At 44.1% G+C, this 25,289-nt stretch overlaps 2 protein-coding genes across 3 annotated transcripts in view; one reads left to right on the top strand and one right to left on the bottom strand.

Annotated features, from left to right (window-relative positions):
- Positions 1 to 25,289, bottom strand: part of WRNIP1 (WRN helicase interacting protein 1) — a 42,911-nt gene that overhangs the window by 5,988 nt on the left and 11,634 nt on the right. For both annotated transcript variants that reach the window (XM_075921355.1, XM_014569769.3), the window contains exons 2-4: positions 24,219 to 24,410; positions 22,793 to 23,037; positions 8,358 to 8,587 (exon numbers count right to left, since the gene is read on the bottom strand). In XM_075921355.1, the coding sequence (XP_075777470.1) occupies positions 8,358 to 8,587; positions 22,793 to 23,037; positions 24,219 to 24,410 (667 nt within the window). The remainder of the gene's footprint in view (positions 1 to 8,357; positions 8,588 to 22,792; positions 23,038 to 24,218; positions 24,411 to 25,289) is intronic.
- The window catches only part of MYLK4 (myosin light chain kinase family member 4), a 134,343-nt gene continuing 132,020 nt past the window's right edge, over positions 22,967 to 25,289 (top strand). The window contains exon 1 of the mRNA XM_075921353.1: positions 22,967 to 23,099. Coding sequence (XP_075777468.1) covers positions 23,044 to 23,099 — 56 coding nt within the window. The 5' untranslated portion in view covers positions 22,967 to 23,043. The remainder of the gene's footprint in view (positions 23,100 to 25,289) is intronic.

The raw sequence follows: 25,289 nt of genomic DNA, 5'->3' as shown, positions 1-25,289 counted from the left end.
CCACATGTTGGGCAGACATGTGTGGGCACCACTGTTGCAGCTTTTGCAACTCTGGCTTTACGGAGTGCTCGCTTCTCTTGTGCTATGGTTGTCCTTCTGGCTTCAGATGTTTGACAGCCTTGGTAGATCAGCGTGCGCCATGTTGATCGGTCTTGTGCCAGGGTCTCCCAGGAGGTCGTGTCAATATCCAGGGACTTGAGAGAGGCTTTAAGCGTATCTTTGTATCGCTTCTTTTGTCCCCCGTGTGATCGCTTCCCTTGAAACAGCTCACCATAGAAGAGCTGTCTAGGGATGCGATGATCTGACATCCTTGCAACATGGCCTGCCCAGCGTGTCTGAGCTTTCATCAGCAGGGTGTAAACTGACGGCAGACTTGCTCTAGAAAGGACTTCTGTGTCTGGCACCTTATCCTGCCACCGGATCCTCAGAAGTCTGCGGAGGCAAATCGTGTGGAAGTGGTTCAGTTGCCTAGCGTGCCTCCTGTATACAGTCCAAGTCTCACTGGCGTACATCAGGGTAGTTAACACTACTGCTCGATAGACTTTAAGCTTTGTAGCAAGGCTCAACTGCAACCGCATCCTGAAATACTGGATTCAGTTCCGTGCACTTTCTTTATCAGAAAAACACTGACAAATGGAAGGGAGCTCAGGAGGAGAGAAAGCAACTAGGTATGGGGTACAAGGACTAGTCTGCTTCGCCACAGCAGCTCCTGTCCACGGGGATCCCAACTCCCCGATGGGATCCCCCGCAGACAGGGGCTGCTGCCAGAGCAGCCTTCCCTGTCCCCCTCCACACTTCAGGCAGCACTGTTGAGATGGTGCAGGGGGGAACTGCCTTTTAAGCTGGCTCCTCCCAACACCGGCTGCTGCTCCCCTCCTTGCTGCCTCTGATTTAGAGAGGCAGAAGGAGGGGGGGAATGCGAGTAGTGGTCTCGACTACTATTTTACATCCCTAATTAAGAATAAAAGGGGGAAATTAAGAAAGGGAAATAATTTATATTTTAAAATGTATGTATACTTGGTTAGCAAGCTTTTTTGTTTTAAATATGTACATGTTTTAACTTTCCTTGTAATCTGCATTGTTTTCTTTTTGTTAAATGCCTGGTGTGCTTTGATTCACAGATACCATAAATAAAAAATGCATTAATAAAACAACTGATTACACATAAAATCAACTATTACATTTCTCTTCGTCCCTGAACCCCCGCCCAAAAATTCACAATCACAGGGCCATATTTAGAATACAGGCAGTCCCTGGTCTGCAGGGAGACGGGGAGCAAAGCCTTGGAGCACACCCGCAGCGGGACAGCTCCGCGGCTTTGCTCCCCGTCTCCCTGGTCTGACCAGCAGACCAGGGAGTGGGGAGCAAAGCCTCAGAGGACGCCAGCAGTGGGACAGCCGCGGCGCGCCTGGACTGTCCCGCTGCCCGCGTGCTCTGCAGAAATGGCTGGTCAGTTTCAGCAGCGGCTGACTTGGGGACGCCTGGGGCAGAGCAGCTGGGGTGCTGCTGGGTTGCTCCAGTAGCGCGCCTCCTCGGCGCTACTGGAGGAACCCAGCAGCACCCCAGCTGCTCTGCCCCAGGCGTCCTGATTCAGCCGCTGCTGAAACTTACCAGCAGCGGCTGAATCAGGACGCCTGGGGAAGAGCAGCTGGGGTGCTGCTGGGTTCCTCCAGTAGCACCGAGGAGGCGCGCTACTGGAGCAACCCAGCAGCACTCCAGCTGCTCTGCCCCAGGCGTCCCCAAGTCAGCAGCTGCTGAAACTGACCAGTGGCTGACTACAGGAAGCCCAAGGCAGAGTTGCTCTGCCCCAGGCTTCCTGGAATCAGCCGCTGATCAGTTTCAGCAGCAGCTGACTTGGGGACGCCTGGGTTTCTTAAGTTGAATCTGTATGTAAGTCAGAACTGGCGTCCAGATTCAGCCGCGGTTGAAACTGATCAGTTTCAGCAGCGGCTGACGCCAGTTCTGACTTACATACAGATTCAACTTAAGAACAAACCTACAGTCCCTATCTTGTACGTAACCCGGGGACTGCCTGTATGTCCTTCGAATTCATAGGTGTTGCATAATAAGCGCTGTGCACGTTAGTTTGATTTCTGAGGCCCAAAACCTTCTGCCATTGATCAGAAAAGTAAAACAGTTATAGACTTTAACTGGATAAAGACTGGGCCCATGCCTCATATGGTTATTGTAATTATATTGTTATTCCAACTGGAATTTAGGCTCACAAGTGTGGTCTTCTGAAACTTACAACCCTGCAGACAGCTATTTTTAATAGTATTCCACACAGAGCGCACTGGTATGCACTCATTATCATGCCAACATACACAGAATATCTGCTCCATCATAGCACTCAAGCTTTCAACTTCAGCCAGCAGCAAAAAACCCAAGCAGCTGAACTCGCATCACACTCTTGGAAGACGTGTCTCTTGGTCTTTTAAAAGTAAAGACAACACATTTGTCTCTCTCTTTCTGATAAAAGTGCTTTCATGTGCTGTTTAGGCTGCTAGCTGGGAGCTTACTTTGTAATACAGGTTGGACCTCACTGGTTGGGCACCCTCAGGACCTGACTCGGCCCAGATGAGGGATTTTTGCCAGACCAGAGGAGGTCATATCTAGCCCCCCTGCTACCAGTGCCCCCAGCCCTGGCACAGCTGCCAGCCTCCTGGTCAGCTTTCCCAGTGCTGATGGCCTCACTGTGCCCTGCCGGTCCCTACGTCCTCCTTCCCTGCTACGCTAGCAGCCCAGCTCCCTGTGCGCCGGGCTCCTGACACTGCTGGGGCAGCCCCACTGAGGCACATCAGGTTTCTGGCCCTGATTTTCTTTTTTCCTCTCTTAAGTTATTGTTGTCATTGACTATCCTACACAATTTCTGCCCCACCTACTGCAGGCTTCAGAAGAAGTTACAGAACTGCATTGAAAACCACATCTAAAGCCTATCCTAATGTTCGGCTAGAAGGTAGAGTAATCAAGGTATTTGAGCAAATCAAAATCCTGATGGTGGCACACATGGAAAAGGCCACACTACTATTCTACATTTACATTAACAGTCAGAGCTAGAGACCTCAACCAGGTCAGTGTCTCATTGTGCCAATCTTTGTACAGACAAAATAGTCTCTCTGCCTGACCCATATCCAATACTTGTCAGCCAGAAAACAATGTAACCACCCAGCGGATGAGGGATAACAAGTACGCACTAAAAGGGAGACCAGAATGCCAGGAAAGATAAGAAGCGGCCTTCTACCTCAGACTTACAAGAATACATAAAAAGCCAGTATATAAACCACAGCCTACACATAACTGATGTGTGGGCTCTTTACAGCTTCATGAATGAGGACTTTTTAAAACAAAAAATAATTTGAAGGGGTTTTTAGATAATAAGATATTCCCAGTATCTGGTCTAAATAAACTCAGAGGCCAAAGACTCTATTAATCTAAGCAATTAATAAATAACTGAAATATCACAGAGATTATTTATCTTTGTATTAATGTTGACTGAATTAATAACATCAATCAGAAATACAAAAATAAAATATAAAAAGTGAAGAGGGAATATAAATATGTGTAACCGAAAGGCAGTGTTGTATCAATTCATCCATTAACACCAATAAATGTGTCTCTATTTATGAGTGCTCCCCAGTCTGTGTCTTTCTGGTATCATGCTTAGAGGTGGGGATCTCCTTTTTTACATCTGGATTTGTACAGTGCCATGCGCAATAGGGTCCTGCTACATGAATGGGATTCCTAGGCGCTATGGTAATAGAAATAATATAAGATGAACACTGCACAAAAGCCAGTACAGGCAGTCCCCGAGTTACGCGGATCCGACTTATGTCGGATCCGCAGTTACGAACGGGGCTTTTCTTGCCCCGGAGGACAGGAGCGGCGGGATGCCCAGATGCACCGCGGTCCCGCCGCCCGCGTCCTACGGGGCGAGAAAAGCTGCTCCGCGTCTCCCTGGTCTGCTGGGGGGAGCCCCCCCAGCAGACCAGGGAGACGCAGAGCAAAGCAGCGAAGCATGCGGGCAGCGGGACAGCCCAGACGCACCACGGTGCCGCCGCCTGGGTCCTCCACGGCTTTGCTCCGCGTCTCCCTGGTCTGCTGGGGGGGGCGGGGCGCAGCTAGTGCGCCCCCCCCCACCCCCCAGGCAGACCAGGCTTTTCTCGCCGACGATGCCTGGGGTAGAGCAGCTGGGGCGCTGCCAGGTTGGTCCCGCAGCGCCCCTCCTCGGCGCTACTGGACCAACCCGGCAGCACCCCAGCTGCTCTGCCCCACGTGTCCCCAAGTCAGCAGCTGCTGAAACTGACCAGCGGCTGACTACAGGAAGCCCGAGGCAGAGTTGCTCTGCCCCGGCTTTCTGGAATCAGCCGCTGATCAGTTTCAGCAGCGGCTGACTTGGGGACACCTGGGGTAGAGCAGCTGGGGTGCTGCCGGCTTGGTTCCCGCAGCGCTGAGGTGCGGCACTGCGGAGACCTACCCGGCAGCGCCCCAGCTGCTCTGTCCCAGGCGTCCAAATTCAGCTGCTGTTGAAACTGATCAGCGGCTGATTCCAGGAAGCCCAGGGCAGAGCAACCCTGCCTCGGGCTTCCTGTAGTCGGCCGCTGGTCAGTTTCAGCAGCGGCTGAATCTGGACGCCAGTTCCGACTTACATACAAATTAAACTTAAGAACAAACCTACAGTCCCTATCTTGTACGTAACCCGGGGACCGCCTGTACTTTATCAGCCATTATACCCATTTAATTAAACTGAAATAAAATCAAGATAAAAAACTACAAGATGACCAGAATCACTTGCTCCGCTCATATCCATTGGGACATTACAAAAGCCACAGCATACAACTGGTGCCTGAGTTTCATAAGAACCACTTCTTTCTCTACAATATGAAATCCAGTCTTCCCTGGTGTGCGCACATATGCACACAGAGTAGCATCCCCATGAGGGGATGAGTTTATACAGTTTGAGTTGAGAGTGTCTTGCTCTTTAGGCTTCTGGGTAGTGGCTGGTAGAAGTACACTATGAAAGAAAATAATAAACCTCAATATTTATTTGACCATATTTGCATAAGATGACAAGAACTCTCAATTTCAAATAACATCTGATTAATATCACTAAACCACCTGGCATTAGCTAAATGCAGAGTTATTAACACCGTTTATGGTGGTAATAATTTCCATTCACCACTGTTAGGCCAAATACATTTCTTGGGACATATTCTACTGGAAGGGCTATCTTAATTCAGCATGTGCCAGTCAGAGCATATGGTAAGAAATTCTATATCTATACAGTACCTACTGTCCAGAATCACTTTACACAATATATACCTAAAGCATTACTGAACTGCAGTAAGTCTAGCATTAAAGGCAATGCTCAAGATTATACATGTTACAGAGTAGTGAGAAGGGAAATGCTGTAGCAAGATACATTAAGGCAAACCCCATCTCTTACAAAATACATCATGGGCTCTTTAACACACAGAGCACACAATTTTTACCTTTAAGAAGTCAATGTATGATATACCCTTGCAGGTCAATTGAATGGAACCCAGTGTATTTACCACAATGTCAAGCAGCTGATCTAATATGCTTTATTTGAATTAGTGGCTTCAGAGAGACACATACTATGGCATCTAGATACATTTCCAACTAGACAAACTGAGGAAGCTGAGGGCACGCAGCACATCACCAGAGGTAACGTGCATTTCAAAGGACACTAGGCCATAAAGAGACAGCAAAATGACAAACAGTGGGAAAGATACATAACATAGTAGTGAACCCAGGAAAGTGAAACAAAAAACAGGACTATGTAGCACTTTAAAGACAAACAAAATGGTTTATTATTAAGATGGTGACGAGTTTTCGTGGGCCAGACCCACTTCCTCAGATCAAAAGTGGGTCTGGCCCACGAAAGCTCATCACCTAATAAACCATCTTGTTAGTCTTTAAAGTGCTACATAGGCCTGTTTTTTGTTTCAGCTACACCAGACTAACACGGCTACATTTCTATTAGGAAAGTGAAGTTTGTCATTTGTTTCCTTAACTGCCACAATTTCATCTCCCTTCTATCTCTAGATACTACACTGCTCTTTTTGCTGTTTACCACTGATCTGTTAACTCTGTCTTCACTGCCCCACCCACCCAACCAGTTGCTAGATGGATGTCCTTTAAATAAAGATTGTTTTCTTAGATCACAGTTTCTCTTTGTAACAGAAACCTTAAAGGCACATGCAAAGCTTTCTTTTTTTAAACAACAACAAATCCAACCACAAATCTATCATCACAGATCTGGTAAGTGTTGTAATTGGAGATAATCCATCTTAATAGATCTACCTCAAAATTAAGTCAATCCATTTTCTAAACTTTTCTTGACACAATTATTAGAAGCTAAGATGCAAGATCATTCACATATTTCCAACAGACTACCACATAAATTGTTATGTATAAGGAAACATCTAATCCTCAGTATTCGATCTTTAATTCTCACATCTCCAGCATAAAAAGGTACCAATAGCCAACACTGGAGATACATGATGTTGCCAAGTCACGAATTCAGCAAGAGCTGGTATCAAATTAGGAATCCTTATACGCAGTTATACCTACATGGCCAGACATTAGCAAACCACAAAATTCATTACCATATAAAGCAACTCCAAAAATAAAGTGAACCACTCAGATTTTCAAACTGTATTTTGTTGTGTATATGAGAACTTAAAGACATTTCAGAAAGAATAAAATGCCACTGAAGCCAACTTACCTACAAAATAAGCATTTAATGTAAAACATCCTTCTCTCCAAAACACCTACCAAACAAACCAAATACATAACAGCAACAACACAACTACTGTCGAATTTTTAGTGACCTTTAGTCGTGCCAATGTCAACTAATGTTGTCTAATCCCACCCTCCCCACCCCAGCCCACCCCCCAACAACATACATCATTACAGTCACTAATTTATTTCTGGATCCCATGTAAGATATTTGCTGTGTTTTTCATAAAACATGTAATTTTCCATCCTTCAGAATGATTATCTTTCTTTGAAAATGCTTATAGTGCTAAACAAGTATTATACTGCTCTAAAGCCTGTTTCTCAGCTTAAAGAAGACAACCATTTTGCCCTTCCCATAATGCTAAATAAGAAAGGGGTCCCAGCAGAGGAGAAGGAGGTTCTTGGGATCCTGATATGAAAAAGGTAGAGGAGATCCACTGCTCTAAAGATTTAGACATGCAGCAGTCCTGTAAAAGAAAGGTAACTTGGTTATGTGAATGGCAATATTTCAACACAGCTACTACTGCATCAGGCCTTACACATCCCCATAATACCAGGGCTCAGAGGAGACCTAGAATTAGCGGAAAAGAAAGTTTCCCTCACTGGAACTGAAAAGGCTCCTAAACTCTTGCTAGACTCCAAAAAACAGCACTCTTGAGATTAGACTGGGACTCGGAGCACTGGTGTTTTGCAAATGGCAGCATCCGGAAGAAAGCACCCAGATCAGACATGAGCAATGGATTATTTCCATGAAAGCACGTGCCAACATAGGTGCTGGAACTAGGGGTACTGGCTTGAGGTGATTTCCATTACATTCAGGGTTTACACTTTAGTTCAAAGGCTCTCTGCTCCCTCACTACACAAACTGTTTCAGCACACCTGTGTGGTACTCTCTTCTGGTCATGTGTTTGGGGTTCAACCAAACAAACGACATTAAAAACGGCAGTTAATAAACATTAGGCTAATTCAAAAAAATGCTTTGAAATGACATGTTCTGTGACAAAGATCAGCAAACTGCTTCCTCAATTTCCTATCAACATTTTAACTACTCAAATGATTTTATTTGAAACAGCAGCATTTTTGGATGCCGACTAGAAAAATCCATGACCAACCTTGCCCAAACCGCTATTACCACTTTGTACTAAAGTGCACATTCGGCTTCAATGACTTCCTCTAGGCTCCATATGGAGGGGACACATCAGTCACTTGTTTTCACCCTCTCTTGCACATTTACCACATCAGGGGACCTAGGTTTTTACCAACAAATGCCTAGGAGAACCGTGTCTGAATTCGGCCAAAACAGGAAACAGAAATAACCCAGCTTGACTTTCAGTTCTCAGGACAATTTTGCATAACTGGCAATTAGAATAAAGCTGGAAACAATTGATCTGGTCAATAAGAGAAATAAGAAATCCCACAATATCTTTGTGGGGGGGGAGGAGAAAAGATATCAGATCTTTTTTCAGAGCAGAACAATTCAAGACTAAAATCTTAAAATCAGTGACAGTTGGGAAAGGTAAGAAATAATTCATAAGATATAAAATTATATAAATCAGCCCTTGCTGCATAGAACTACCTTCAGGATAACCACTCACCTGCTCGGTCATACAGTATATGGGATCGCTGCAGTCCTTCCTTCACGTGGTCTTCTGTTATAAAAACTCCATCCACAGAGCAACCTTGTGTGCTAGCCTGATGAGAGGTTTGCCCTGCAGTTAATCTGGCCTGAATAGCCAACTGGAGTCCATTTAGTGCAGTTCTTGCATCACCATCACACAGGAAAGCTAGAGTGCTTACAGCTTTTTCTTCAATGTACACAGGGGGTCTGCAACAGAATTAGCCCACATTCTTTTACATTCTTTTCTTTGCAAATAACTCACAATGTTACTTTTTAATAGCATTCACTGAGAAGCCTCTGGATTTAAAGAGCTGTCCTTTAATTCATGCCATTGTGCTGAAGTATTGCAAGGACTCTGAGAACGGTATGTGACCTATGTGCCATGCATGTTATAATGCTTATGCATAATGGCATGTGTAAAAGCTGCAATGGAAGTTTTCAACCATCTCTGAACTTCCTTGCTGTTGTATCATGCAAGCAAGATAGTAACAAACTTCAACAGGCCTTTATTTACCAAAGGTGAAACCTCTTTACAAAGCTGCTGCTGCTCCCCTCTGTAACTCTCGCTCATCCCTGGCTCATCTCCTCCCCCCTCCTTCCTGTGCTTCCAGATTCCCAACAGCCAATGCTACCAGTTCTAATAATTACAGGCAGCATCTAAAACACCACATTCCCTCCTCTCTTAAGAAGCTCTCTCTATTATAAAATAAACATAGTTGTTCTAACCACAGCAACAGATATGGAACAAGACACTATACTGTTGGCAGAAATATTACACTGAAAACACTGTAAATACTACATAACATAGTCTCCAGTCCAGACAAGTGGTTGTCTATGTTTGACAGATCATGTCTCAAACCCCGGTTCCAGTGCAATGTCTTGTTGTGTTGGTGCTACGGTGAAATCATACAATGCGGGCTGGGTGTTGGCTTCATCTTCTCTTGGTGCACAGGCAGGTGCAAGATAAGAAGCATTCCATACCCACCCATCAGGAAGTCGATAGGTGTAAGGTCCTTTCTTTTCTATGATTTTAAGAGGAGATGTGAATTTATGGTCCCCTTTGCATAAAATTCCAGGTTTTCTTACTCTAATGAAGGAACCACACACAAATTTCGGTTCCTTAGCACCCCGCCATTTGTCTGTGAAAGCCTTATACTTTGCTTGCTTCTGTTCAACTGTTTTTTTCACAGCATCCTCATTTGGTGCATCAGGTCTTACCTTTAACAATTCAGCAATGTTCAGTTTTAGCATTCATCTGTTTTCCATGCAATAACTCTGAAGGCGATCTTTGCATTGTGGCATGTCGTGTAGCCCTGTTACTACCTTGCTTGCATGATGCAACATTTTGGCGACGAGGATGGGATTTGCCTGAAGGTGTGGCAGAAACATTTACAGCGCACCTTATCTGTTCTGGAATATGTGCAGTAGTGATTTTGTCCACACTCAGCACAGTAACATCTGGTATTGTAACTGCATGCACTGCATGTAACTGTTGATTGGACTGGCTACTGCAGCATACCTTAGCAAAATGACCAATCTTTTGGCAGTGATTGCACTGAGCTACTTTTGCAGGACATCTTGTGTAGCTTGCAAGGTGTTGTGGGGATCCACAGTGAAAGCATGCTTTTGCTGTGCTTTGAATTTGCCGATTCTGTGGTTTTCCCTTGTGATTGTTTGTCTGCAGCAATAGTGGACTTTTCTGCAAAGGAGTCACAGCCTGGACTGGGCCTCCTGTATCCATGCTCATTATTTTGGCTTCTGCTATAGCTGACTCAACCTGGGTAGCAATGGTTATTGCCTTTTCCAGTGTGAGTTGTGGTTCTAGAAGCAAGCGTTCCCTTACACGAAGCATGGTTGTTTTCTCAATGAGCTGGTCTCTAATCATCTCATCTGCCATATTCCCAAAGTCACAAGTTACAATCAGACTCCTCAGAGAAGCAACATACGGCATTATAGTCTCCCCTGGTTTCTGCTCACGCTGGCAAAATCTGTAGCGATTAGCTACTACATTCACTTTTGGCACAAAAAAGTTCTTTACTGCAATGAGTGCAGTCTCATATTTATCATCGGCAAGGGGAAAAGTGTAAAATATACGCTGCCCTTCTGCTCCAAGGCAATGGATTAGCAGAGCACGCTTTCTTACTTCAGAAATCTCTGTAGCACTGATTGCAAGCAGATAAGTCTCAAATATATGGATCCAGGCAGTAAAAGCAATTGGAGACTCACCTGGGCTTTGCAGAAAGGATGCAGGTGGGTTCTGAGGCAGAAGATCCATCCTCATTGCCAAAATGTTGTATCATGCAAGCAAGGTAGTAACAAACTTCAACAAGCCTTTATTTACCAAAGGTGAAACCTCTTTACAAAGGGGCTGCTGCTCCCCTCTGTAGCTCTCACTCAGCCCAGGCTCATCTCCTCCCCCCTCCTTTCTGTTTCCTGTGCTCCCAGATTCCCAACAGCCAGTACTCCCAGTTCTAATAATTACAAGCAGCATCTAAAACACCACACTTGCTTTTGCAGGATTAGACTGGACAAAGACATTTATTCAATGGTAGATTAGCTCTTTTTATGTCTCATCCTGCTTGTTTCCTTGGAATGCTGAGGACTTCACTCAATCAGTATCTAATAAAACATTCATCCTTAGAGGGGGGGCACTGCATAAGAATTCTCACACACAAGAAACATGGTCCATTACCATAAATTTCTCCAAATGCACATTACAGAACAATCAGGTATTATGTAATCAATATGACCTTTGAAACTACTGTAAACAAGAAAAGTGACACCAGATCCCTTTTTAAAGTTAAAAAGCATAGAAGTGGCATTTAAAGTTATACAGTTTCATCTGAAAAGTCTTAGACCATAGAATACAGGTAACACGTAATTGTCTTGGAGCCAAATCTTCATGAGTGTGCACATAAAACTAAGGAATAAAAAAAGTCATTTTGATTTTAATTTCCATTTATAATAATTGTACTAACACTATACCTACAGAAAGCAAAAGACATTCCCATTCCCCAAAACCACACACAGTATAAACAGACAAAAAAGACTGAGGATTGAGGAGAAAGAGAAACAGAAAGTGACTTGTCCAGGTCCTGCACCAGATCAATGGCAAGCTGGAAACAGAGCCTAGTTCTCCTCCTGACTTTCCATCAAGTGTCCAGTCCAATAGGGAGCAGAAGCTACTGCAGTTTTAAGTGCAGCACAATCAACTCTAAACTGTGCCATTTCCACTACTCAACTGAAAAAAATCAACAGATTCATCAACTGTGGATTAATGCATTGAGACAGGCGAGAGAGGCCCTGACACTCCAGATAATTCAGGATTCACCCACAGCTCTGCACTTCATTCACTGAAAGATTTATTACTATTATCTAAAATGATGTATGAAGAGGCCAGCTACTAATGCCAGCATTTCCAGACCCACGGATCTGCTAATCTTTATTATTTGACCTGGGTCTTTATATGGTTATGATAAATATCTTAGCTGAGTGGACAACAGCTGCAAGAGGCTCTGAAATTACAGGTACAAGGGCAGCAGTAACTAGCTCTCATTTTAGCATAGTCAGAAGCAGCACGGAACAGCAACACCAGATACATATATCAAATTTGTATTCCTCTCATAGGAAATGATTGCTGCAAATTCCCAAGCCAGAAGGCTGTTTTTGCTAAGAAAAAAAAGGAAAAGAAAACGAAAACATAAAACACATACCCTTTGCTGTCACCCTCCTCTGCACCTTAGCACTTTTATCTGAGGAATGCAAATACAGAACATTAATGCTGCTGAAGCCTCAGATGGTGCAGACTGTAGCTTTTGTGCCTCATCTCCTTTGTATGTGGTAGATTTGAGGGAGTGGGAATGACCTATTGAGCTGCATACTCTTGTGTCCTGGCCATCCCCACATTCTCTCCTCCAGTGGTACACAAGGCACCCCACAGAGAAGGGAATGCACATCCGCCACACTGAGATAACCTCATTTCTCAATAACATTTCAGGAGTGGAGGGAGGAGGTGCGGCACGAAAGAAGCTCTGTACAGTACATCTCATTGTAATAATACAACATCACAGTCTCTCTAAATATCAGGTATCAGGGTTCAGCCTTCAGAGCTACAGTTGGCCACTGGGTTTTGTTCCGTTTTGAAACAATCCAGTAAGTGCTAATCAGTCATATCTGAGTAAAAGGTTATTTTTAAAGCACAGCGGGCAGCAAAAGCACTTACACTGCAAGTGCCTACGTCAATGGAGCGCAAGAGCAAACAGCATGCTGTATATTTAAAAAAAACAAAACCAAAATATTTTGGATTTCCCAGTGGGGAAGATTAGAGAGGAGGATTCATAGAATAGTTCCTACAGAGAGCAGGCATTTGCCTCATTTAAAGAAGGCATGAGGTATTTCAGACGTCTTGCTTTCAGAATATGGGCTGACACTGAACCCACATCCAGTGGCTAGGGGTATCAGAGCTCTTAGGAGCAGGGATTATTATTTACTATGTCTGGATAAGCCCCAATCTTGTTGAGGCCTACTAGCCCTTTTGCAATTTGTTAAATACTAATACATTTGAGTTCTATTCTTGGTTCTGCTATTGACTCATTGTATGACCTCAGCCTCTCAGTGCCTCTTTTTTACTGACAAGGTGCTTATATAACCCGCTACATTGTCATGACTGGGACAACAATCCTTACCCTTCTTGGTAAAGTGCTTCAAGATCTATGGCTGATGTAGAAGTGATAATCTTATTTCTATGAAATCAACATTATACCGACTGTGACCTAATAAAGTTACTTTAAATAAAAAAGGTTCAATACTACTACATTGTAGAAAATTTACACTGTATAATACAACAAATTTTTACCAGCTCCATTATTATTTATTAAAAGTAAATAATATGATTAATGTTCTGACATGATTGAGACATCAAGCTCTGTACCCAACATATTATTTATTATGCTAAAATTCATCATTGGAATAGGAGAACATCTTAATTAATACCACAAGTATTACAATGACATTGTATTGACAAGTGAAAAGTCTGCTTGAAAAAGGAGACAGAGTAAAAGACTGAAAAATATATTCCACTATGGATGTTTTTAAAAAATGACTGAATATTGAAATGAGTGGAGAAACTGCCATACACGAAACAATTGTGTTTACAATACAGTACAGTCAGTGATTTTATTGGGATTCCAAATCATGGTTTCCTCTCTCCTGCCCCAATATTTTAGTATTAGCCAATTAGCCTGTCATAAGACGGGATTTTCAGGTCTCTCCTCCACGTCGGTCTTCTCTCCTGAGCCGCCAGTCTCTCACTCCGTCTCTCTCTCTCTCTCTCTCTCTCTCTCTCTCTCTCCTTCTACTGTCTCCCCCACTCTCTCTCAGCTCTCCTCCGCCTCCTGCCTCTCTCTTTCTCTTCTCCTCCCCTTCCTGCCTCTCACTCGGGAGACCACAGAGCCCAAATGGCCGTTTGGGCGCCATACTCCCCGTGCTGCATGGGGAGTACGGAGCCCAAATGGTCGTTTGCTCCCACGCGGCAGCCTGGCTGAGCAGTGCAGAAGTCAGCCGAGCGCCACTGCAGGAGGTGAAAGATGTGACTCAGGCAACAGCGCTGCCCAGGGGGAACAGCCAGCATTTCAGTGTTACAGAGTCACAGACATTAGGCTACTTTTGTTGCAAGGAAACTGGAAATAATAAGATGGGTATTGTATCAGATAATAACGAAAAATGTTTTGGAGGTGTTTTGAAAGTGATTACATTTTTATTAAATTGTGTAAGAAAGTATTGTTATGGAGTTTCGAAGATTTCGCGGTAAACAAAATTTTGTGTGAAATGTGTGTCATTATTCAGCCATGTACAGCGCCCCCGCCCCCCTTCCCCTCCACCGCAAGCTCCCACGCAGCGCTCGCCCCCCTTCCTCCGGGCCCCCCCATCCTCCGCTCCAGCCCCACAGCCCCCGATCCCGCCCCAGCTCTGCTTCCCGCCCCCCTTCCGGCCAGCCCCAACCCCCTTCCACTCCCTCCATAGTGCCCCGCCCCTTTCCCCGCCCTCCCTGGCGTGCTCAGCTGGGTCCCGGCAGAGGAGCAAGCGGCCCTTTGAGGTCCGCGCTCCCCATGCGTGGGGAGCACAGACCGCAAAGGGCCCCTTGCCGCCCTGGGCCCTGCTGAGCAACTATCAATCACCCACCATAGTGGTTGTTGAAGTGTTACTGTGGCAAGGTAGTGGCAGGGTGTGAGGGAGGAGGCAGAGCAGGCATTGCTATGGAAGCTACGGTGAGTGGGGGTTATTTTTAGGAAGCTGGGGAGCTTGAGGTGCCATTGTGTTTGGGGGACCTTACTGTGGGGTAAGGCAGTGGGATGTCACAAGACTGTGCATGTGTGCACTGTGGGGCCTGCCTCTGCGCTGGCCAGGGTGCTGTGTGGGCAAGGCCTATGTGGTCATTCGCGGGCTGGGCTGCCTTGCGGGCCCGGGGCTCTGGTTCAGAGAGCGAGGGGAACAGTGACTCACCAGCAGCCTCCACTCTTTCTCTGCTACCGGCAGTGTGCTGGTGTGGCCCCGCCCATGGCTTCATTTTTCAGTGCCACGGCGGGAGGCGAACGGGGCATGCTGGCAGCTCCAGGCCCCGCCCCCTGGCCATATACAGTGCCCTCCTTCCCCTCCACCGCAAGCTCCCACGCAGCGCTAGCCCCCCTTCCTCCGGGTCCCCCCCATCCTCCGCTCCAGCCCCACAGCCCCTGATCCCCCCCCTCGGCTCTGCTTCCCGCCCCCATTCCAGCTAGCCCCGACCCCTTTCCCTCCCTCCGTCGTGCCCCGTCCCCGGCGCGCTCAGCTGGGAGTGCTCAGCTGGGTCCCGGCAGAGGAGCAAGCAGCGGCAAGTCGGGCCTGGGGCGGCAAGTGGCCCTTTGGGGTGTGTGGGGAGCGCAGACCCCAAAGGGCCGCTTGCCACCGCTTGCTCCCCCACCGGGACCCAGCTGAGCGCTCCCAGGTGAGTGCACCAGGGAGGAAGGGGAAGGCGGAGGAGCGCTGACGTACACAGTCAGGAGGTGTGGCCATGTACGTCAGCGTTATAGACGCAGAGACACTGGGCTACTATATATATATATATATGATTAGAGCGCACCCTTTCCTCAGAGGAAACTGTTTCTTATCGCGATACATTTAAATATTGCATTTTTTCCCTTAAGAATTTCTATTTCAGTATAGATTGTAGCTGTAAGCAGACACCCCATATTAACAGTTTTATACACAGCTTGTTTGCTAATTTTTCAGAGATCCAGATTACAAAGCAGTGTTTAATAATGTCAACACTTTAGTTCCCAAACCTAAACTCATTTTTTTTTAATCCTAGCCTCCCATCCTACACTCAGAAGTTCTAATCCATTCTCTGTCTTTATTCAGTCTCATCCCTGACCGTACATGCCTTAACAATTGAAAGACAGGAATACTACTTTGACCTCTCAACAGATTCATGCTCATCTTACAAATGGACGATCTAGTATTTTTGCCAGCCTCCAAAATTAACAGGGAACATACTGGGTGCCAAGCCTTGATGTTCATACCTTGTTACTAGCGATACTTGGAGACAAAAATATAAATAAACAAACAAACAGGGACACCCCAGAAAGTATCACTTACTGACAACAAGCTGGTACTCCAAGTAAGGTGAAGGGAAATCATAATTAGATAGTTTCTCCAAGAGTAAATAACTTGCTAACTTGTCTCCACTGCTAAATCCATCTGAATCTCAACACGAATTACCCTAAAAAATTCTGAGGTGATGTGCGAGATGCTACAAGTGAGTGCCAAGGAGTCAAAGTGAGCGTAAACTACTTGTGGAAGTGCTGGAAATACAATAAATACGGTAGCAGGGTTCAATATAAAGTAACCTCTTACTTCTTCAGTGTACAGCCTTAAACCATACAGTTCCACAGCAAGTTATGGTAGTGTACACTGACTTCTCAAAAAGCCAAACAACATCAATTCTGAAGCACCATTTTCAAATAAATTAATTCACTATAACAACAACAAAAATGATGGTACCATAAGTTGCTTCCTCCACTTTACAAGATCTCTTTTGAATCTGGCCCATCATCTCAGCTACAGTATTTGCAGGAAAGTTGGAAAGAATATTGGGATAGGAAAGGAACAACATTCCAAAAGGCTTGAGACCAAAAAGGATATTTTAATCAAGAGGTTTAGGATAAAATGAATAAGTGGGACCGTATTTCACTGATAACAGTATAGTAATTATTAAGCTGAATTGCATGCATCTAGTGGCTGCTAGTGCATAGGACTAGAAATCAGGACTCCTACAGTTTGCTTGACTCAGACTTTACCTTGCTATGTGACCTCTCTATGTTTGTTTTATGGATGTTAGATATCGGTAAGTGAATAGTTGTGTAACCAAATCAAATCTTAGCAGTTACACGACTATTTGGTAGTCCCTGGGGACAGGGCCGGCAGCAGTGTATCAGAGTCAGCAGCAGAGGGATGGCAGGTGGAAGCCAATCCACCAGGGAGCTAGTTTAAAAACCAGATCCCCACGCAGACCAGCTGCATGCCATTCCACACTGCTGCCTCTAATACAGAGGCAGCAGTGCAGGATGGCAGCAGTCCCTGTCCATGGGGAACTCGGACCTCCTACAGATAGGATGCTGCCACGGACCAACCTCTGTCCAGGAGGAGCTCCTCACAGGCACTCCCCCATCCCCTTGCTGATACAGAGGCAGCAAGAGGAGAGTGCATGTAGTTGACAAGACTAACCAATAAGCCCAGGCTTCTCAGTTAATCGTGTAGGCAACTACATGTTGATATCCCTCTTTTATATACATGTTTTATCTAAATCAGAGACAATTAGTGGTTCAGGATCCAAATTAGCATCAACACTACCAAAAAAGAGTCACAGTAGTGTGATTGCTTCATTTACTACAGTACAGTAAACATCTGATAATCCGGCACCTTTAGGACCCAGGGGGTGCCGGATTATCAGATATGTTGGACTATTGGAAGGGGGGGCTATGAGGAGTCTGGGGTAGAGTGGGGGGGGATGTGTCCCTCGGCGCTAGTGGACCAACCCAGCAGCACCCCAGCTGCTCTTGTTCCAGGCGTCCCCAAGTCAGCCGCTGCTGAAACTGACCAGCGGCTGACTCCGGGAAGCCGTGGGCAGAGCAGCTCCAATGGTCTGGCTGCCCGGAGCACTTCCAGGTTCCAGATGGTGCCGGACCATCAGGAGTGCCAGACCATTGGATGCCAGACCAATGGAGTTTTTACTGTACTAGATATTCATATTTGAACAGCAAAACAGGGAAATATTTAGTTTTTATATATTTTCTCCATATCAAAATGAAGTGATTTTATTGTATCAACTACAATTGGTTATAAACATAGTAAAAGCATCCTGATGGTTAATACCATAAAATCTCGAGTATAATGCACACTTTTTTCCCGTTTTTTTTAGCATCAAAGTCGGGGTGCGCATTATCTATAGGAGTTTTTTTTTTTAAGTTTTAAACTCACCCTCAACAGGCACGAGCTGGGTAGGGTGGGCGGGGGGGGAAGGCACGAACTGGGGGGGGAAGGGCGGCGGGGGCCAGCAGACGCAAGCTCCGCACGCCGGCAGCTGGATGGGGGAGGTTCCCCCAGCAGGCGCGAGCTCAGCGCGCTGGCAGCTGGGTGGGGGAGGCTCAGCACGCATGAGCTCAGCTGGGCAGGGGGACCCCGTGTCAGGCGTGAGCTCAGCGTGTGCGCAAGCTCAGCTGGGCAGGGGACCCTGAGGCAGGTGCAAGCCCCTTTCTTCCTATGCATACTAAAATCTTGAGTATAATGGGGGTGCACGTTATAGATAAGAGTTTAGTTTATTCAAGAATTCTGACCTTTAAAAGGCAGATGCACATTATACATAGGTGCACATTATACTCGAGATTTTATGGAAACTCAATCACAGAGTGTTTTAATATCATATGCCACAGAGAGCCACCGGAGATATGCTAAAGAGCCACTTTCAGTTCATGAGTCTCAGTCTGAGTATCACTGATCTAAGTAGACTAAACTGGATTACAAAAAAATCGTATTTGTAAAGTGAATTAATTTCCTGACATTAATGTTACATTGTATAAGTCCCATGGTCAATATTCTCTAGCAATATTACAAACATTTCTACTGGGCCTTCAGAAGACATTTAGGGGCAAAATCATGCCAGACCACGGTTGCTGGCAGACCAGAGAATGCCAGATTAGAGAGGTTCAACCTGTAGTAAGATCCCAACAACTGAAAGTATTTGTAGCCTTTCTTTACATTTCAGTAACATGTCTAATATTTGAATAGTAACAGAGAGGTAGCCGTGTTAGTCTGATCTTGCTAAAACAAAAGGAAAAACTATGTAGCACTTTAAAGACGAACAAGATGGTGTAATAGGTGATGAGCTTTCGTGGGCCAGACCCACTTCCTTAGATTATAATATAATCTTTAAATCTTTATAAACTTTAAAGTGCTTTAAAGTTTTTCCTTTTGTCTAATATTTGGTATGGACTTCCTCTCACTCCATCCCTTACTTTTCCTCCACACATTTGTCTGGCTCCTGACTCAAGTTTATAGAGTCTGTCTATCTCTGAATCTGTCTGCCTGCGCGTCCATTTGTTCAAGAACTCCTCCTAAACAGCAAGAGCTAGGACCACCAAATTTGGCAGCTTCCTCTTCTCCTAACTTAAAGCAAGGTCAGAGTTTGGTTGTGGCAGGAAAATGGGATGTTCCTGGAATTTGACTTTTTTCCTATAACATGGAAAGAGAGGAGGCTGATCAGAGGGATTAGATATTGCATAGTCACCACTAGGGGCAGCAAGCAAACGAGACAGCTACACTGCAGAGTGAGAGGGAAGCCACACCAGGAAGGGAAGCCACACCAGGGCCAGCTGGACTCCATCTTGCTGGCCACCAGCCCCAGTAATTGGCCTCCCTACCCCAAACTCCCCACCTCCTCCAGCCCCACTGCTGGACTGGGACGGGAGGGGGAAGATGCGTACCCACAGGTGGCTCCCCAGTACCGCTGGGCCCACCCAGTGTGCCACAATGGCACCCCAATTGCCGGGAGGCCTCCACGCCATCCCCACTGCCTCCGCCCGAGCCCGGGTCCATGGAATGCTGCCAGGAGGCCTCCATGCTATCTTCCACTTCACCTCCAGGCCCAGGTAATGCCGGGTAAGTCTTTTAGAACTAAGTACTCTATCCAATGTAAGCATGAGACTGATAGAAGATTTAATTACCACCCTCGTCTATATCACAACAATTTCATTTTTCAGGGGTCACTTATGGCCTTAAGTGGGTTTTAAAAATTGCATTAAAGAGGTAGTTTTATGGAGGTGGAATTTGGAGGCAACCCTATTGGCACGTGCTTCAAGGAGCTCCAGAGGGTACTTCCATTGTTGCAGCCAGAGGCACCTATCTTCCTAGGACAAGAACTTTTAGCTCCCAGGCAAGATGAAGTCCAGCACATGCTGTTATGCTTTCACGTCGCAGTCTCCATTGGTATCTGCTCAAGCCAGAGCAGCTAATGATCCAACCAGCAAATCAAATTGGAGACAAATCTAGGTCACGTGCCACCCAAGGCACATTGCTCTTATGCTATGACAAGCTCTTAACATATACATCTTTTGTGTACCCTAGCTAGTCCATCACATGGCTCAGTGGGGGCATGTACCACACTTTCAGAAATTCTGCTTTAAACTAAAGATCCTCTCCATCCCTCAGTTTCGGGGGAAACTTCATTTTATATAGGAACATCACAGAAAACATTTAGGCCTTGGAACTGCATCCAAACTTGTGTGCTTATCTCCCAGGGTAGCATAATGAACTATCAGCTATCTGCATCTACTGCTAGATGTATTTTGGGGGAGATGGAGAAGAATGGCAAGGAAGAATGAGATGAAAGTAACAGGGGTGAGAGGTAAGAGGGAACATGAAGTGAAAAGAGAGACTTAGGGGGACAGAAGAAAAGCAAACAATAGAAAAGACAAATAAGATCATAAGAACATAAGAACGGCCGTACTGGGTCAGACCAAAGGTCCATCTAGCCCAGTATTCTGTTTACCACCAGGTGCCCCAGAGAGGGTGGACCCAAGACAATGATCAAGCAATTTGTCTCCTGCCATCCCTCTCCAGCCTCTGACTAACAGAGGCCAAGGACACCATTTTATCCCCTGGCTAATAGCCTTTTATGGACCTAACCTCCATGAATTTATCCAGCTTCTCTTTAAACTCTATTATAGTCCTAGCCTTCACAGACTCCTCTGGCAAGGAGTTCCACAGGTTGACAACACACTGTGTGAAGAAGAACTTTCTTTTATTAGTTTTAAGCCTGCTACCCATTAATTTCATTTGGTGTCCTCTAGTTCTTCTATTATGGGAACTATTAAATAACTTTTCTTTATCAGCCCTCTCCACACCACTCATGATTTTATAGACTTCTATCATACCCCCCCCTCTATCTTTTCTAAACTGAAAAGTCCCAGTCTCTTTAGCCTCTCCTCAGATGGGACCAAACCCCTAATCATTTTAGTTGCCCTTTTCTGAACCCTTTCCAAGGCCAAAATATCTTTTTTGAGGTGAGGAGATCACATCTGTACACAGTATTCAAGATATGGGCATACCATAGTTTTATACAGGGGCAGTAAGATATTCTGGGTCTTATTTTCTATCCCTTTCCTAATAATTCCTAGCATCCTATTTGCCTTTTTGACCGCCGCTGCACTCTGTGTGGAAGTTTTCAGAGAACTGTCCACGATAACTCCAAGATCTCTTTCCTGATTTGTCGTAGCCAAATTAGCCCCCATCATACTGTACGTATAGTTGGGGTTATTTTTCCCGATGTGCAGAGAAAAGAGACAAGATGCATAGAAAAGGATATTTTTGGACCAATACGAGCACCATCTGTCAGCCAGACAAGGAAGCAGGAAAGGCCAGGAAAGAGCTAAAAAAATAAATATTTAAAAGTTGGAGTTTCATCCTTATTTTTTAAAAGCTGATGCCCCATTTTTGTCACTGGTTGGGGGGACTGTCCCTCATGGAAAAATTCCTGATACTCTGCTAGACAGGCATCTTTTGACTCTGTGTTGCTTAATTCATCCAGAGCTAGTGGAAGGTTTCAGATACGAAATCAAGTGAAATCCAACCCGCCAAATGCAACTGAAACTATGCTTGTAGTTTAATCCCATATACAAAGGAAAGTCTCCAAACTGGTCAGGGTGCAGTCGCAAACACAGCTGTGCTGTTACATTTAAGCTGACATGCAGCCCTCCCTTCTCCAAGCTACAATTCACATCCTAGTGTAATATATAAAAGCAACAAATGCGTGTCCTAAATAAAGTAACAGAATTTCCTCCTTTGTTGCCCTAAACTGTACAATATAGGAATTCACATTGCCCATGTAATACAACAGAAATAAAGGCAAAATTCATTTTCTGAGGCTGTATCTTTCTCACTTTCTATATCTACAGTGGTGTTCCTGCATTGATTCTTATTTCCTAGATTAAGCACTAGTGTGGAAACAAATGGAGTAATTAAAAAAAAATTAAATACAGCTATAAACTATTTTGAATTCATTAGCTGCCCATTTTAAGACGAGAACTACAAATAATTTCCAGTATGGGAAAGAGGGAGCAAAACAGAGAATTTGTTTTCCAATAAAACATTATACTCCTCTCTAATCTTTTCACCCTCAAGCTCACTCAAAAATCCCTGTAATGCTTAAAATAATAATATATCTCCACTGTTAAGCTGGAAAGGAATTGTGATTTTAGTTTCTCAGTTACTATACCAAACTTGTAGTATGGCTTTATTTGAATGTGATTGATTTGGACAATTAGAGGAGGGAAACAGGAACTACTTTTAATATTTTAGTCACTTCAAACAGCGAAGAGATAAAGTCTTGCTTGTGTGGCACATAGCCACTGCATTTCCTATACAGGTTCCCTCTCCGACTTTGGTCAAACAAATTATGCAAAATATAGCAGCTTTTTGGCTCAAGATAAGTAACATGTGCTACCACTTCACAGTAATATGATGCCTTTACAATCAACAACAAAAAGTACTGCATAACAGTATGACAGAGACCCAGTTAGAGGCTTCCAAATCAAATCCTCAGATGCAGAACAGACTAACATATCCTGTGGGTGAGTCACAGGCTACAAATCCATGTATAAAACTCTGTCCCAATTCAGACAGTAGGATTATTTTTTTTGGATCCACTAGTAGCTAATGCTTTGTATTCTTTCTTCACGGCTAGCATCCAACATATGCTGCTATTTTTTTCTTTACTATTAGGAGTGGTTACGATTTCCTTTCCCACCCCTAGCTGTCTCTGGCAGCCGGTCAATAGATTCCTTGGGTCGTGTGTGTTAACACACGGCAGTTCGTAAAAGTACTTACTCAGAGCTCTTGCTGTTGCTGCCATTTGCAGAACCAGTGTGTTGCTTATCTTGGCCCAACATCCGGATCCCTAAGGACTTGATAGCCCGCTTCAGAATCACTTCCATTGCCTCAACAGAGAGCTTCTCAAGAACAATAACTCGACATCGGCTCAGAAGAGCAGAATTGACCTGAAAGGAAGGGTTTTCGGTGGTTGCCCCAATCAGTGTCACAGTCCCACACTCAACGTGAGGAAGAAAAGTGTCCTGACCATGGGAGGGAAACAGAAAAAACAGATTTTAATCAACGACAACCTGAACTATCCCAAGTGAGTAGGTTATTAGGCATTTTAAAGTACATTTGTTATGGCTTGCAATTCTCTACGCTTCCAGATGATATGCCTTATAGCTTACTGACGAGACAACTCATAGTAGTTGCCAAAATGAATGCATTCCATTCACACACAGTATTTGTGTGACTAGATTGTTCACCTTAATGACTTGTGCTTTCTCCAAGAAAGAACTGAGAAACTGAAAAGAACAGTTTTGTATTAAAAAATGGAGTTATTAGTGTTTTGTACTGTAATTCTGTTTTATGCTTTGGCAGGCAATAGATACCAGGGAAAGTTGCCCTTATGGAAAAGTCCTATAGAATTTAACAGCCAACCAGGATACTCTCCATAGTTTTTTGAACAATGTTTAGAATTCTGTGGAAGGAACAATAATTTTCTACTAAAATCTCTAGAATAGGTCAAAAAAGCTACAGAAAGATGTATTAGAAACAGCTATACTATGTTTTAAGAATGATTCTACAGAGCTATATTCCATTTCTATCAAACTCTATTGGTTTGATGCCTACCAGTTTTTGTAGAACTGTTTCCTAAGAGTATCTGAAGTGTCGGAGATGTGGTACAGAATTAAAGTTTCAAAAAAATACGAATAAAAGAAATCATACCCAAGAAGGAAAAATCCACATTGGTTGTGGTAAGATACTATACATAAATACATTTCATGTCTCAGTTTGCTTTCTTTTCTTAATAGAAAAGAAATATGTACAAACAAGGGATGTCTGCAGGCTTCTCAGTGACAAGCTTTTAATTAAAAATGGATGTAATGTTATTGCTGAAATGAAGGCTCCTCTTAATAGGAAGGTATATAGAAGTGATATTGGAATATAGCTATAAAGAAATACAATTTCTGGCAATTGTGACAATGCATGCAAAACTTCAAAATCAGATTTGGTTTTGAATTACAGTTCTTGAAACCCATAGAATACAAAACTGAAAGCTAATTTTCCTTTTCACTTCTTTCTACACTAAAGTTTCTGAATATATCAAACAGTTTTAAAACATAAAGGTAGAAGCAACATTTATTGTCCAACACAAGGTACATTTTAAGCAAGCAATAAGTTGATGAAAACTTTGCTCCTGAGTTTTGTGGAACAGTACCTGCTGAGATTTATTGAAACGGTGAATCTCATCAATAAAGAGGATGGTCTTCCTCTTGAAGAGTCTTTTTTCATTCTCAGCTTGTTTGATAACATCTCGGACATCATTTGTCTTGGCACTTGTTGCAGATAAAGTCACAAACCTTGTACCATTCTTCTTGCTGTTGCTGGCTATGATATGTGCTAGGGTAGTCTGAAACAGAGGAATGACCTAGATTTTGAAATAATTTTGGACATAAAGTATTTGTTTAAAGGGGCGGGGGGGGGGGGGGAAGAGCTGAGAACAGGGCAGCAGGTTAACCAAGGTGGGGTGTTGAGAGCTTAGAGAACAGCAGGTTCATGTTGCTCTAGCATAGAGAAGATGTCTGTCAGCTCCCCATCGTTCTGTGTTAAATACATACTTGGTATCAGTATAGAAAGGGCCCTAATTTAGCACAGCTTGTGTGTCAGATTTTTCACGCACTGAAAAAAAAGGGAACCCCTTCCTCCAAATGTGCTGTTGCTACAGAAGACAGGAGATATGCTGCTCTTCACTGGAGGGAGGCTATTTCTATATGTTATTGTACAGTGTGACAGCTGAGTATAATGAGATGATTACAAAAAATTACATGAAACTCGACAGTATTTGAGTATTTTTAAAAATCATAGTATTTACTGTTCTTATTACAAAGAAAATGGAACAAAAAATGAATAAAAAGTAATTCAGCAGAAAGCAGCTCTCCATATAGCCTCACCAGTTTAATTAAGAGAAGTTAGAATTATATAACACCCCCACTCCCCTAAACCCTGACTCTTTACAATCTAAATAGGGTACTACTTAATCATCTAAACTTTGTCTGGATAAACTCAATGCAATTACTACCCACCAAACAAACTGTTAACTGGTTTTAAAGGATGGTTTTCTTGTCTTCTTCTCCATCCCTCCTCTCTATACTAACGACTCCTTCATATCAATATTTATAGAGATTTTAATTGTGTTTATTTTTGTATTGGAGCAGCCGGCAATGCTACTTTCTAGTATTTAGTGTTATTGCTACCATGTTGATCCCAGGACAAGGTAGGTGAGATTTTT

This window comes from Pelodiscus sinensis, chromosome 2 (assembly GCF_049634645.1).
Source record: "Pelodiscus sinensis isolate JC-2024 chromosome 2, ASM4963464v1, whole genome shotgun sequence".
NCBI classification, from domain to species: domain Eukaryota; kingdom Metazoa; phylum Chordata; order Testudines; family Trionychidae; genus Pelodiscus; species Pelodiscus sinensis.
The sequence above is the reverse complement of the archived record's forward strand: the minus strand, read 5'-3'. Positions and strand labels throughout refer to the sequence as shown.